Source organism: Gasterosteus aculeatus, chromosome 17, assembly GCF_964276395.1.
Source record: "Gasterosteus aculeatus chromosome 17, fGasAcu3.hap1.1, whole genome shotgun sequence".
NCBI classification, from domain to species: domain Eukaryota; kingdom Metazoa; phylum Chordata; class Actinopteri; order Perciformes; family Gasterosteidae; genus Gasterosteus; species Gasterosteus aculeatus.
Window position 1 is genome coordinate 4,762,542 of NC_135705.1, and position 16,016 is coordinate 4,778,557.

Sequence of the window (16,016 nt, forward strand, 5' to 3'; positions counted from 1 at the left end):
GATTCTTCCAGAATGCACCCATCCGCTGCCAGTTGTCCAGCCTCCAACCTTTTTGGCAAGCTGCAGGTCCTTCTCAAACCGTTATGGCCAAAAAAAAACGTACAGGGACTTCCAGTATGTAAGAAATTTGCATGAAATTTGATTTATCGGTGAGCCAAACAGTATTTTGTTTCATTGGAAAATAAATTAAGGGCATATAAACGTGCCAAATATGTAAAAACTGTTGATGAAGCAGGAGATGGATTCATTTCACAGAGCATTTTAACTACAGTGAAAAATCACATTGCCAAAAGCAAATATTGCGAGAGTTGTGCTGATGCTTAATTAAATCTTTTATATGTCGTTCCAACATTGAAGCGCAGCCATACATCGGGTTTATTGTACAGACCTCATTGAAGACCAGAACCTCTGAAACAGGCCGAGTGGTTAAAGATCAAAGTATCTGGATAGAGGATAAAACCAACCCGTGGCTTACAAAAGTCCTCCAGCATCAGGGTCAGGGATGAAAAAAACCCAAACACCAGTTTATTATAAGGTCAAGGAAAGGTCAATTAGTTCATCAATATTTCATCTCAGTCTCATCTAAGCAGTTTAGCTCGTATTGTTGTATTATCTTTACAGCTCATCAGCTTAGCTCTAAAATATCTAAAAAAGAACCATGTTGGCATTTCTTTTTTAACAGGAATCTTCCAAGAGCTTGCAGATGTAAAACATAAAAATAAGATTATGTGTATTATCACATTTTGTATTCAGTTTTCAGTGTTGTAGTAGAAGTTTGTTCCATGTGAGTCCTAAAAGAGAAACAGACACTTTTAAAGGTCTAATTCACCCCAAATATTTCTCCTTCGCAAGCCTTTTTTGTTCATGCATTCCTGAAGCTTGTAATGTTTCCTTATTTGATGAAATAATACTGCTTTATGGTCATTTGAGTGTTAATTTATCATCAATTTTGTTTTAGTCTCTGACTGCAGCAGCAGAAGGGTTCTTTCATTTCCTTGCAGCTATATATTGGAAACTAGTTCTCCCACTGCAATTTACTCCAAGTGGTCACAACTAACAAGCCAGATGGTTGGAAGAATTTTTCATGGTTCTGGAAATGCATTCAGAAGAGCGTCAGTAGTTAGAAGACCTTATTGGTTTTTTTCGGACATAGCTGCGTGTATATGTGAGGGGAACTGATGCTTACCTCTGTGACTTGAATGAAATACTAATATGCTGTGGCTTTGTTGGATCGGGCCTCAACAGGTTTTTTAAATGTTTGCGTGCTCGAAGGACTCTGATGTCCTCAGACAACGGCCACTGCCAAGACGTGATCCGGTCCTGAAACCTCACCCGGTAAATCACTTTAACATCTCATTGACGAGTGATAATTGTCTCAAAAGACTGCTTGAGTTTATACGTTGTTTCTTTTTTCGCTGAGTGCTGCATATGTGATATGAAGTTCTAAATCCAGAGCGAACAGCGTAGAGTCCGGCTCAAGTTCTGTCAGGAGAGGCAGTCTCAGCCTGGCAACTGTAGGTGTAGAAGTTTGAGAGTTTTGTTTCCATCGTATAAAAATACCCATAGAAGATGCCAGCTAACGTTTTTCTTAAGCCCCGCCCCCCCAGGCCTTGATCCCGCCTTGTTTTGACTCTGTCACATGATCTGAGGCAGGAAAATACCTGGATTCAGCTGTTGGACCTTATAATTTAAAAAAAGGGATGTTTGTGTGTCTGTACTCATTAAATTAATAATAGTAATTTACAGTTTATTAGGATAGTGTCTGTGTTTTGTACCATAATTCTTATGGCCACCTTTTTTTTGTCAAATAAAAACATGGTTTGTGTTATACGGAGTAAACATGTGCAAACGTGTCTGTATAAAATGACTTCACACAGTTTGGTAGGGGCTTTATTCATTTAATTTATTAAGATGCTACATAGTCCAACCAGGTTGGGTTGTTTTTATACACCAGAGAGACTACTTGAACTAGGAATATTAATATTCTTCTCAGATAGACGTATTTATTTATTTATATACATACAAAACAGTTTGCAGACTGCTTACATAGATCACGGTGATGGTCAGTGTAGTGTGTTTTATAACTAGGCCTGAATCGATTAGTATTCCAATGTAATTGCTATGGTTTGTTTGAGCCTGCTTGGAGTACCACATTAGGACTGTGGTGAATTAATAATCAGTATGTTCTGATACTTTGGAATATTCTTTCATGTAAAAAGTCTCTGATACGCCAATCAGGACTCACGGGACAAGAACAACCTCCTGGCAGCACTACATGACCCCGGTCTGATGACCCCAGCGTGGACTGAAGGTCAGTTCTCACCCTAAGCAGCAAGTCATCCTCAATCAACCACTTTACAGAGATACAGTAGAAACACAAGCTCATGTATATTTTAATATCTCGCCCCCCCCAGTCATGTCCTTCATCTTCCCCTCCACTGAACATGAAGCGGTGTTGGAACTAAGATGTTTCTTGCGGTGTAACAATGGATAATGCACTCCTGCATCTTATGTCGATATAGTGGGATACAAATCTGCTCATTTTCCTTCAAATATTGCAAAGCAGAATAATAACGAGAACGATTAAATGGCTCTGATTCGGATTCTCTACGCTGCTATTTTACCCCTCATGCAAATTTGGAGATGAAACAATGTTTTTATTTATTTCAGACCAAAAGAATAACCATCAGCTCTGGAACAGTACAATGTCATCGTGTGGTCCCCTTCAGGATATAAAGCGGTTTGTGTGTAGTTCACAAGGCCAGCTTTTCATCTGGATAACATTTACAGAAATGATCTAATCCTACAAATCTGGAGCCGGTTTCTTTTATTCCTAAATGCTTCAACCCTCGAATAGAAAAATATGACTTCAAATCATTGAAATGCAACAATAGAGAAAGAAAACTGAAGATGTAGTTGGGCAAACCTACAGCCAAATGACATAATATTATTGCCAATATAATCGCATTAAATTAGATTCAAACCATCCGTGTGTGTGTGTGTGTGTGTGTGTGTGTGTGTGAACGCATGCAATCAAACATTCCCCTCTCTGACAACTGGGGACGCGGTGAGCACTGAGTGACAGGTGACAGGTGAAAAAGGTAAGAGTGAAAATAAAAACAACACAAGGAAAGAAAAAACATACGGTGTAGTGTTTCATACACTGATCAAGGTTGTTCTACGATCAGAGACAATATGATTTTTACAAAGCCTACAACGGCAATCAGCTTGGTGGCCCTGTGTGGATTATAACTGTGGTAAATTCCTTCCTTAAAGGGAGTTTAACTGGAAGGAACACCTGGTTATACTGTGTACGTGTGTGTGCGTGTGCCTGTGCGGGCGGGGGCAGGCTACGCTCATGTATTACGTATACCTGAGCGTAGGCTTAGAAAAAGAAACAATACAGTAAAATGAAGTTGACAGGATTGCAAACTGACTCTGTCGCACCAACACTACATTACCGCCGGTGTTATATAATTGGTCTGGATCACTGGCTTTAAATTGAGTTTCCGTTAACACCCCCCACCCTCCAGTAATCTGGGCACATGAAACTTTGGGGAAAAAGGGCCAGAATTATTATGTGGTGATTAAGTAGAACAAGACCAGTAATGATGAATTAATTCTTTTTTTTCTCTTTCATCTCCTCATACATTACCATTGTTTTTTGTTTTGTTTTTTTCATTAATGAGACTGAATCAAAACTAGTACCAGCCCTCTCACCCGGCGGATATGGCATCCCTGACCCCGTGCTCGTTCTCAACCCCCCCAAAAGCATGCTGCGGCACCACCGGACTGCGCTGCCGTCTACAACACCAACTTGCCCACGATGACGCCCACCACAAAGAAGAGCACGATGAGGGCCATCGTGCGGACGCTCCACCCCTCATCTTTCTTCATGCCGAGTGAGGAGTGCTGAGGTGACATCACGTTGCTCTTCCTCATCCGCATACCATCGTCCTCCTGAAGCGGGGGGACGGAGGCAGAAAAACAAGGGTGGGCGGTGAGTGAAACGGAGAGAAAAAGAAGAGCCAATCATCCTGTCGATCGGTCGGTGAGATAAGACTATTCATCTACAAGCTCGAGGGAATAGGATCGGCTTAAATCTTCATCTGACCCAATCCTCAGAGGACCGCAGGAGGCGCCAAGATTGTAACACACTTCATTTCCCAGCAGCGGGTGGGGAGGTGTGTGTGTGTGTGGGGGGGGGGGGGGGGCGCGTTGGGGGGGCTCTCTGTTAGTTTAATCTCAATTGCAGGAGCAGCCAACAGTCGTTCTGTCTCCGGCGAGAACTTTAAGTGGATGAGGTGGCGGCGAAGTTTGACTTTCTCCGAGCCGTATGTGGTGTGTGTGTGTGTGTGTGTGTGTGTGTGTGTGTGTGTGCACGGCACTCATTTCCCAAAAAAAAAACTATTTAACCTCACTTCACTGAGCGTTGTGATGGATGAAAAACTCATTGATTTGCTAAATTGCTTTACGAGCCAGGGGCCGAGGCCTGCCACAGATTACGGATCCGATCGATTGCACTCAATGCAAACCTCAATCTGGAGGCTCCACTGAAAGAAACAGGGGAGGGCTTGTTTGGAACCAACACTTTGTGTGAATCAAATGTTCACTTGATGTTCACTTTATCTTGACTGAGGGAGTTTCGTTGGGTAAGCTGAACTCTTTCTAGTTAGTGGGGGAGTTTTGTTTATTCATTTTGGCCTTTGAGACCCTGATGACCTTGCTTCCTTGGTTTATATTATATTTGGTTATTCTGTATGTAATAAATGTGCCGGTGACTGAATCATACTAGCTTTCATCTGCTTTGTTCTTTCACCTTTGCCCACTAATGAGCCGGTGCTCGTCTATGTAACAGGAATTCCAAATAGGCCCAAACACGCTCTCTTCTGTCTCACCGCTATCCTCAAGTCGTTTCACTCACCCTGATCTGTTTGTTTTCTTCCCGTAGCCTCTGAGCCTCCATCTGCAGCCTCTTGCACTCCTCCATGATCTTCTTTACCTCGCCGTCATCGAGGGTGGAGCTCATCGACTTTGGAGGCAGCGTGGAGGACTCTGACTTCAGCAAGCCGGACGACATCTTGTTGGACTCCGCGTCATGCTGTAAGCAGGTTAACGAGGCGACAGGTTACAGCGCAACAAGACAAGTGTTTGCCGCCACAGCGTTTCCGTGGCGATCCTGACCGGTCACTTGGCCGCCACGCGCTGCGGATTTCTGTTCATGTCCTGGGACTTTTGTACATATGAACAAATCCTCCTCTTAAGCAGCCTATGTGTGCTGTGTGCATGCATCACACAGCCCAGGACTCATTGTAAACAACCAGCTGGGCTCCTTTTCCCTCCTCGGGCTCATGAAAGCAGTAGACCTGGTTCATATCATGATGGGATAATGTCTCTACAGCTGTGTGGCGCCTGAGGAGAAAACGCTACGATAATAAAGTGCATGTGGGATTGATCAAAATGGGAGCTGATGATGTGAGGGCGTGGGGAGAAAGAAGGGAAGGAAAGACGGCGAAGGAAGGTAATGAAGATTAATGCTTCAAATGTAACTACAACAAAGAGCGGGGAAAAAAGGGACAAAAGGGCGAGCGGGACGGAAAGAAGTGAGGACAGAACTGCACCCGAGCCACACCGACCGTTGAGTCCACAGAGACAACGGTTCTGCTGCCAGCTTTTACGTCTACATAGTTTGCCCTCATATGTCCACATGCTAATAATGAAAAATACATACAAATACTTCTGCTGATGGCCAATATGTTTTTTTCCCCGAAATAATTGCATGAAACCATTTGAGAAATAATTTCATGTTGCGTCTTCTACATCCGATCTGAAGTGACAATGAAAGCCGACGTGAGGAGAGAAGCAGCGAGCCCACGTGCTTACCGTTTTCTCGTTCTCCACCGGCATTTCAAAAGCACACCTGAGCTTAGAGTCCATCAGCTCGTCTGGCTTTGCCTCCTTCCACTGGAAGAGTGGACCAGAAATAAAGAAAACAGGATTAATAAATGATTTGTTATTTATGAAAGGCAAAAGAGACTGCTGATAATGAGTAGTCACAGGATGACAGAAAGCCAATTTATTAATTGTTTAGTTGTGTAACATGTCTGGATTTAGTACATGTACGGGATCAATGCAAAGTTGGAATTTTAGTGCCTGTGAGACCGACCAATGGCACCAACACAAGACGGCTTTGATTAAGCGTCAGAAGACCTCCTGAGGTTTAAAGAAAATCAAAGAAAATGCAATATTTTGACAGGTATTCTTAAAATATTTACTGGCATAGGAATGATTATTTATTGTAATAGTTGACCAATGATTGTAAAAAGAACTTTGAGATTACAATCAGAGTTATAATCAGACAGCATTCATTGTCATTGTCAAATTGCTCATGCAATCTGGGACATGCAGGTTAAATGCCTCTTAAAGCACCGGCAAACACTCCAACATACTGATGTTTTTTGGGAAGACGATACACTCACCACTCCCTCCATGTCGGTCATGTCAGGAGGCGCTAGCACAGACTGGACCATGAACTTGTGTTTGCTCTTCTCATTGGGGTCATAGTCGAATGGCTGCAGCATAACTGAAATACAAAAATGACGGTGGTGATCACGTGTGGAATTACTAGTATAAAGTCACTGATGACTTTCACAGTTTACACAGCAACACGTTTTAAGATGGTTTCTTTCCCTTCAGCTGACAACCGAGAATTGAGATAAACATGGAACATTTTATTCCACTTGTTTTTGTCTTCTAAACCTCATCCTCATTTCCCGTCCTCAGGAGAACGTGTCAAACAAAGTGTCTCTTTAGTTCTATCCAATGATGATTTGTGGGTAAAGATCTGCCGCCCGAATACAAAACAAACTCCAGCAATTAAGCTTTTCCATCTCTCTCCCTTCCTCGACTCGGTGTCCCCTCCTCGGATTCAGGAGGAATGTCAAAAAAAACGTGCGCCTGTCAAACAGAAAACTAGTTCCTTCACGTCTTAAAGGCTCTGCTGCTCGGAAAAAGTGATGGGGTGATTTATCTTTAATTTTGTGTTACCATGACGGCAAAACACTGACAGAACTACAAATACTACAGGGGGTAATTTCTCCAACAGCTTCCAAACCCTTTTTCTTTTCTTTCTTAACATTGCGTATCGCCGTAACAAAAAGCAGGTGTTGGGCTGGAATACGACTTTAACCCATCACCACATCAGTCCTCCACGTCAGTGGTGTGTTATTTGATGTCATTCCAATGACTGAGAAGGTATTTTAAAGTTGTAATGATGATTTACAATGATGACTTTCTTATGTCCGTATTCAAGTGCAGAGGAGATAAAACGGCTGTAGGCCGGTGATCTTTCACTCCTTTCACCTTTTTAAATGAGGGTGTAATTGAAAGGCATTTTTCTACATCAGTACCAACTGTGTCTTCAATGCCTGCGTGACTCTTGGACTCTTGCACCATTACAGCAATCAAGGCAGTTCAATATCGCAAACCAGAAACAGACGCCTTGAACAGATTGAGAACGTCCCGCTTCGGTCAGACTCAATTTGCCCTCCCATCAGCCTCAAGTCCACGGGGGACAACACCAGAGGACGGAGGCAGGAAGTATGCTCAAGGACCAGAAACGTGAAAAGGGTCCCGAGAACAGCCCGAGCGCGTAAAAGCACGGCCACGGGAGGGAAACAAAGTCGTTTACATCATCTTCACTTGAGAGGGCATCATTTACCAAACTGACGGAAGCTAATTGTGTTCAACGCGGTGGAAGCAGGATGCAATCGCCTGCCTTCTTGTTGGTGATGAATGGAACCGATTGGGGGGGTGAGGGAGGGAGGGAGGTCAGAAAAGGTTCCTTCTGTGGAGTATGAGTAATAGTGTGTGCACAAGATTTGCTACTGTAGGGACACAAGTAAGCATTTTCATTTTTAATTTAAATAGAAACCAGCTGTTTTTTCCCCCGATAAAGCCATCAAATGCTTGGTTGATAATATTTCAGAAAATGGTTCAAATGAATGTGACTGACTGACATTGGAAAAAAAAGAGATTTATCTTGTTTGGAATGATTTAAAAAAAAAAAAAGGCTGGAAGCACGAGCTTTTAATGATTAATAAAGCACTTGTTCCAGCTCTTCTCTTCATGATATCATGTTAAACGTCCTTGATACAGCAGCATTTAGTTATTCAATGAGAATTTCCTGTAGCATCCTCAATAACAAAAGCTGTATTTGACCACCTAACAAAAATAAAGACACCCCAAACTAGAATTCACACAATCAGCTTTTGAGCCAACCGCATAATAAAAGTAAGCAAAGGCTTTGACTGGTAATGTTTGAAATGTATCTCACCAAGCCGTCCGTTTACTTAGCAGTAAGTAAACAATTGATACAAAAGATAAAATTCTTTGTTTAAGGACCAAAGATGGAAGATGAAGATAATTATGATAACGGAAAACAAAACAATGATTTTTTTATTGCGGCACGTTATTGATTTTCGCAGAAAAACTTCTGACATATTCCCCGAAGACGCTCAATATTTTTGGATCCAAGGATTTTCTTTTAACATTCCTGCCACAAATTTTTCCACTGGATGCTGCTACATCACACCGATCAACCTCAGTAGCATTCCTGTGGTCATGGCTACGGGGAACATGTACAGTTGCAGCTGGGTCGAGCTTCAGAAGCCCCGTGTGTCCCCTCCGCTGAGCCAACACATGACACATCTCCGGCTTTAGGTGTCCTGTGGCAGGCCGTTCTCTTCTGCCACGATTGCAAGTAAAACGAAGCTTTTGTTAAATATTAAAAGGCCAGAAAGTTGCAGATCCAGTTAAATCTTCCTAGACGGAAAAAAAAAAAATCCCCGAATGCGCCACCAATGACAGTGTGATGCTATTGGTTAGATAACCCATTAAGTTTATTTTATCACTATTTGACCATAAAGTAGCTTTTAAAAAAAGTGGAAAATAAACTAAAATAAAAACAAAAACACCCCGTACGTACTCCTCAGGTCTGATAATCGGGCTGAATGGATTTCCTTCTGCATAAAACAGCTGATTGACACAAGGTGGCAGGTACGACATTACATCTCCTTGAGCTGATAATCAAACTGTTAAAAGAGTTACTGAGTGACATTCATCTTCATCTTTTGGTGCTTTTATTCAGAATAGTATCTTTACTTAGTATCTTTAGGCTGAAGCGAATGTCTGCCTTACATTCAAAGCTTCTGTGGAGATTTGCTAATAAAGCTTTGAATGGTCGTCTCATATTTTTATGAAGTCATCACCCAACAAATGGAAAAACTAGATCTTCTGGAATTTCTTACCATGATAACATAAAAATCATTTATGGTGCTGTTAGAATGCTGGGAGTCCAGCCCGTGCTTCCATCTGTGTCTGGTAAGCGAGAGACCGAACTGTTTCTTTTAAACCACAGTAAAAATGTTGTTCTTGAACGGCTAAATACCATCAATTATGGATTGAAGCAGAACATGTTGAATGTAAATGTGAATTTGGGACCAATCATTTATTGGACTATAAAACTTTCGAGTTATTGAAAATGTTATGCTATCCAGACACCATTTATAGTCTAGTTCAACAAATAATGTAAAATGAATCCAATGAATGTAGCCTGACATAGAAATAAAAAAAACAGCTGTGCTGCACTTGAATATGCATTTGTGTGTTAAATTTAAAACCCAACATGATATCTGAGAGATTAGAAACCTCACCATCTTGTTGTCAAGTCCAACACTTCTTGAGTTTTCCCTGAAGACGGGCCGTGCCTGTGTGTTTGTGTTTAGCGATCACATTCCTAGAAGAGCAATCTCCTACAGGGACTCAAACCTCTGACCTTTCTCAACCTAATATATGGGTGTAGAAATAAACGTGCCGGGTTGTCGCCCGCTGACAGTTAAGGCCACAGTGACACAGTTGACAGTAGTTGACACCAGATAGGGGAAGTTGTAAAAGGAGTCCGTGGCCGTAAATGGCCGAGGTGGCACAGCGAGGAAACGCTGGTACCGGCCTCCCTCAGAGAACACGCCGCGGATTGAGGCCGACCAGGTGGGGACTTGGTAACGAGAGAAGAGTGATGTGTGTGTGTGTGTGTGTGTGTGTGTGTGTGTGTGTGTGTGAGTGAGTGAGAGAGAAAAAGAGCAAAACCGGTCAGGATACTGGAGAGATAATAGATTAGCCTAATTATTAAATCAGATTCAAATCGATACTACTAATGGTTTTGGCCACAGCACCAGCTACATGTCGACGTTGCCTGTGAGTTAACAACAACAACATTGATGGATCACTGTCTCAATCAATACCGGAGACATTGATCGAGGTCCCCGCGTCGATGATCCCGCTGTTGGGCCGCACGCAGTAGCGGCGCGGCGCTGTCGTCTTCACCTTGAAGCACACATTCCGGTCTGTGGGGTTGGAGAGCTTGAGATATGTGGTGACCACGTCTGAGAATGGACCTGTGAAGAGGGAAGACGTGGTCAAGATTTTGAAAACTAAAACACATTTTCTTCATTACACCAAACATTTTGGAGTTTTACCGTCAATTCAACTAATACAGGTCAAGATAAATAATTTCAGTCTGTTGTTCGCATCTCAGTAAGACGACCCGGTGAGAACTGGATTACTGTGAACATGCCATCTGCGTTTCTCTGCGTCTATTCTGTCCTAATGATGAACAAAATCCATATAAATCACAGGCCCGTTAACCGCACTACCGTGATCGGAATAGCTGATTGATGAATTACAGCGATCATTGTGGATGCAGCCCACACGTCTCCGAGGCTCCCACGGGGCCGGATCCATGGAGCCGCACAGATTTGTCAATAGTGCAGAAAACCAAAGTCACAGCAAAATGTCAATGTGTGCCAAAACCAAAGGGTGAGCGACAGATTACGTGTGTTTACATCCTCACTGCGGCACTAGATTGAACTTTCTTTTCTTTTTTTTTATGAAGCACTAACCTTTTAATATTGATTCTAAAAAGATAGTTACATTATTTCTATTCACCCGTTGACACGTTTCAACTGCTTGTATTTGAACTATCGAGCAAATTTAATTTTGTTAAATTATTTCCCAAACATGGTGTGTTGACATGGCATCTTCTCCTGTGGTCTTCACCTCTTTAAAAAAAACAGAGTGAAGGCAGCTGTGTCCAATTACTTATGACTTCTATTGGTTAATGACACATAATGTATATGTGGCCAAGGTGGTCCGCGCTCAACCTTGAGATTTGTCTGAGGTTGTATGAATGGAGAGAATCAGGACATGAAGCAGAGGAGAGCGAGAGCGGAACAACAGGCAGGTTCACATCGCTGCCCCCGATGTTCACAACTATAATATCCTGCAGAAATTCCTTAGCTGGGACAATGGAAGACAATTTGTTTTGTGAGTAACCGTCTGGGGCCCACTGTAGTAATAATCGGCTGAACTGTTTTCCATTAATGAATACCTTTCTTTATTTCTTTAAGTGTCCATATTTGTTAATTTGCCTTTTACTCTTTGGGAGTAACTGTTATTTTGCTCATACTAATCAGCAGTAACTTTGTTTTGGGCCATTTGTTTTCCTTTACCTGTTAGCACAGAAAGACGGTGTCCCCATTGCTAATTAAAGATCTGGTTGGTTCTGCTGTTCAAACAGCCATCAATGAGCACAACACCAGACCTATTTGAAGAATATGGGTGAATAAAATGAGGGCAGAGGTTCAGAGGTATAGTTATTCCGCTCATTCAAGAGCAAGCGCTCTGCACTGCGGTGTGAGGTTTTCTTCTTACTTCAGTAGTAACGACATTAACAGAAAAGTCAAATCCATGGGGAATTATACACTGTGCAAAATAAAGAAATGAAAGCACAAAAAAAACTAATCTGGTTAATGCATTGACTCAGGAGAAAGGAAAGAGTCTAATGAGTCTTCTTTGATTTTATCAGCACATCCTGAAGGGCGTGCAAATTCAAACAAATCTCATTCTATGTATTACCCAAGTCCTCCCTCACAAAACCACAGTGTTACATATATCCTTAATTTATGGCTGTTATTTCTGGCAAAAGGTTTCTCTATTGACAGCTCACTCCAGACGGTGCACAGTGGAATAGATGCTCACAGCTAAGCGGCAGTCGTTAGTCACTACTGTTATTCCAGTAGCTCTAGTGAGAGCAAAGCTAATTCAAAGTTAAGTGAAGGGCCCAAACTCTGATGATTCGCCGCTAAATGCATCAAGGGGAAGTTTACAGTATATATATTGAAAAAGCTTAGAAAACATATTATTCGAGATTTATTTTGTGCCTATGAAAGAGGACCAATTTGATCTGCGACGAATATTTTATGCCACTTTGCATCTGCATGTTAAAAATCTGTTCACATCTTACAGATGAGTTAGTAAGCGCAAGTATATCAGCAGAGATCTGCCATGTTGGTTAATTTGGGTTTTGAGACAATGACGGTCTGGTGATCTGTTTGTGAAAACAACTCATGACTTTGCGTTGACAGTGAGTTCATTTGTTTACCAACTTCCGGTTATCTGTACTCATTTAATGCCTTGATTACCGCTTTGATAAAAGCCTAAACCAGGTCAGGTTCTCTCATCAAGAGTAGTTTTCTACCACAATAACAAATTAGACCACTGCAGCAGCTCAGCTTGTGAGCTAAACCTTTTGCAGCAGAGAGAGACACACTAACTGTGCATAGAAACACGGAGCTGCTGCGGAATTAGCACATACACCAGATTCAAGATAAAGTTTCAGTTCGGCCAACATCCAGAGCAACTGACACTTCCCTTCCCCTTTGAGCAAAGACAGAGGGGGAAGTCAGACCCCCACAAGCTTGGCCCGACTTCTAAAGGCTTTTAATGAAAGGGACTCGCCCCACCGACTACTGTACACCTGATATACTACTTTTCTCAAAAGTTCTCGGGATGGCGTCCAACTCACGGAAAACCACAAGTAGCAGTTAAAAACTACTATGAAGAGAGAATGTTTGAAGCCGTCTGCTTTTCAAGGTTAGCAAGCTGCTATTAACAGACCTCTGATGCCTCCCTACGTGTGACTCTGGGCCTGATTATTGACATGTGATTTGTGGTATTGTCTATCATACGGAGGAGGGACATAGTTCTTTCTGTCTGGTCAACACCAGCGCAGCAACACATTTGACTATATTCTTGATATATGTGCGTTGCTCATTTATGAAGGCTGTATATGTCCAATTAATTGATATGATAGGAAACCTCAAACATACGTATAGTGAATTGTTTCACCATAGTTATAAATGAGTGTTCACTACATGTAACGGTGCTCCTACTTCATGCAAAGTTAAAGGATGAAGCGGCGATATTCTGTTTTTTCTTATTGGCAATAAAAAAAACAGAACCAACAAAGAGCCCAATCCCCCAAACCTTCAAATGAATAAAATAGTCTTACACTGCTTGGCATGTTCCTTTAGCAAAAGGAATTTAAAATGTTCAAGTCAATCCCATATTGTTCTGGTGCTGTAATCATACTCACTATCTGCAGGTTAAACATGCTGCAAACACGCTCGGGTGTGAGCGTGATACAACTCCAACACGTCATTACTGTATAGAATATAAGGTGCTGAAAACACTTTTAATGCATCATTACACTTTAATAAAAGTTTTAAAAAAAACAAGTTGCTTTTGAGGCAAAAAGTTGCATATTCTTTTTAGGTGTAATCCCTGGGGTAAAAGTTAAAGAGCGTCCTCTTCTGTAGTTTTGATTAAGACAACTCTGCTGGTAGCAGGACAAGTTTGACAGTGTAGTGAGTCTCACACTAAAATTCAGAAAGATTTCAAAACGAGACACAATCTACGCCCGTTGCCAAACAGGTTAGTAGTACAACGCAATGTGTTTATGCAACATTATTTGGGCCTAGAGCAACGCGACGTAATGCAGCCAAATGCTGAACTTCACTTAATCGTCTATTAGCGATTGTAAAGCCCAAGCGATGAGAACGGTGGGCATGTTGATGGCCCGTGGTTAACACGCGTCAAGGAGCAGATGCTGCCCCGTTTATTTTGTCATGTGAGCTGTCAAGTCATTAAGTGACAGCTGGCTGGCCAGCAGAGCGAGACAGCCAATCAGAGAGCGAGCGGGCGTCAGCTAGCTACACCTGCTAAGGATGTGGTCGCTCGTGGGCAATGAAAGGTTATACATTTCGGAGGTGAATTATGCTGTCACATATTTATTACGGCTGCTACTTCCCAGTGGACGTATGGTTTTGCGCCGTTGCACTTGTAAACCGCAGTTAGTGGCAGTTGCCACAGCATACATGTGTGCCAGGGCCGGACTAGCCTGGCTAGCCGGTCGGAAGCTAATCCACCTAGCTAACGAGCTAACTAGCTGCGAGTTGACCCGCCGTCCTTTCACGCGAGGTTAATATTTTCAAAATGCGACTGCTGCAATTCCCCGGGTTTGTTACCGTAACACTGCCCCCCGCCTCCCTTTTCCTAACACCGCTGGCCGAGGCACCCCCCTCCCTGTCGAAGCCGGGCCCTCCCCTCTTACCTCTGAATTTCAGTTCGTGCTGAGGCTCCAAGAGCAGAACCTGTTCCGGCCTGGCCATATCCCAAAGGCTGGAGGGGGGTTATCGCACTGCGACCAGTTCCTGTCCCTCGCCCCCGCGTTAGGATGTTGTAAAGTGCTGCAACGTAAATAGAATTGTTCTATCAACGAATCGGCTGTGGATATCCTGCTCCCCCCCCCTCCCGCTGCCGCCGGTCAACAGTTCTACTCGAGCTACTCACGGCTGTTGTGATGCAGCAGGAAGGGAGCGAGAGACAGCCCGGTGACGTCACCGCCTCTGCATAGCCACCCAGCGGGGAGGGTGACGATGGGTGGTGCCGGGGTGCACCCAGGGACGGTGGGGCCACCGCCTGAACCGGTGTCCAAGAAAACACATTGATGACACATTAATAAATTTGAGCCTGGCGTCTAAATTAATTTAATATATGTGTGTGTGTGTGTGTGCGTGTGTGTACATATATATACACACACATATTTTTAGCACATTCATATCACACATTCCATCCACACATCATACATATATATGTAGTATATAGTAAGTCACAACTGCTAACTGTGTCCTTTTCCAATCTCTTAAACTGCAGAGAACACACAATGGATAACAAAAAATAGCTTATTTGTGTCATTTTCGTCATTTTCTGTTGTCTCTTACTCAAACTAAACTTAACTAACTTCTCCCCTCTGCATTATTGGAAAATAATCACGCTGGGTTTAAATTGGGACACTCTTGACTCTTAAGTAATATATTTTTGGTGGATCACTTCTTTAAGAAGGTTTACATTTTACAAGGAGAAGAAGACAAGTAATTGTAATTACATACAGTACTAGAGTAAATGTTATTAGTTACACTCCAAAATTGACACTGTACATGCGGAGTACATCAACGTAACACAGATACATATCATTTAATAACAGTTAAGTTTGATCATGTCTTTCGAAGTTATTACATTCAACCAGCTTGAAATATTTAAAAAAAGTAGTATCCAGTTTGAATTAATGTTGAAAAAAGCAGAAGCAGCGAAGCATATACATTTAAATGTTATTACATTTAAATTAACATTTACAGTCAAAAGTATTACTTACGTGGTTTGTAAATTATCTATGAAGATTTCTCAAGATCTTGGGAGCTGAACTAACATAGAAAATTCCAATCAATCCATTCCAATTAAACGGATCAGTGAACCAGTAATGCACAATGCAAGGGCCTTGGCAGGATTGATCTAAATGCTTATAAATTAAAGCAGCATAAAGGTAGACCTTGTGAAACACTTTTGTTTTTCTGGGTGGAAAGCTGCTTTAAGGCAAAATAATGCCCGAGTGTCTGTCAGTGAACCTTTAATTTCATAAATCAATGTTTTTTTTTCACCTGTCAAGCTACGTTAACTTTTTTTCTAGCTCTCATGTTATTCTCACACTACCATGCCATAATTGCAATGTTTATGCCTTCATTATTACAACTTTAAGAGCTTGCAGCAATATTGCTTTCACA

General features: G+C 42.2%; 1 protein-coding gene across 1 annotated transcript; it reads right to left on the reverse strand.

Moving 5' to 3' along the window:
• Positions 1 to 1,877: 1,877 nt before the first annotated feature.
• On the reverse strand, positions 1,878 to 14,819 carry vapb (VAMP (vesicle-associated membrane protein)-associated protein B and C). Its single transcript, XM_040203739.2, has 6 exons — positions 14,510 to 14,819; positions 10,302 to 10,454; positions 6,480 to 6,583; positions 5,884 to 5,964; positions 4,925 to 5,101; positions 1,878 to 3,960 (listed from the first exon to the last, which is right to left on the reverse strand). The coding sequence occupies exons 1-6, from the start codon at positions 14,565 to 14,567 to the stop codon at positions 3,805 to 3,807; spliced, it is 729 nt and encodes a 242-aa protein (XP_040059673.1). The 5' UTR covers positions 14,568 to 14,819; the 3' UTR covers positions 1,878 to 3,804.
• Positions 14,820 to 16,016: the final 1,197 nt, after the last annotated feature.

Coding starts and splice junctions, on each gene's coding strand:
- vapb (XM_040203739.2), bottom strand. CDS start 14,567: ATGGCCAGGCCGGAACAGGTTCTGCTCTTGGAGCCTCAGCACGAACTG. Junction 5,965..6,479: donor TGACCGACATGGAGGGAGTG/GTGAGTGTATCG, acceptor CCACTCTTCCAG/TGGAAGGAGGCAAAGCCAGA. Junction 3,961..4,924: donor AAGAAAACAAACAGATCAGG/GTGAGTGAAACG, acceptor CCCCCGCTTCAG/GAGGACGATGGTATGCGGAT.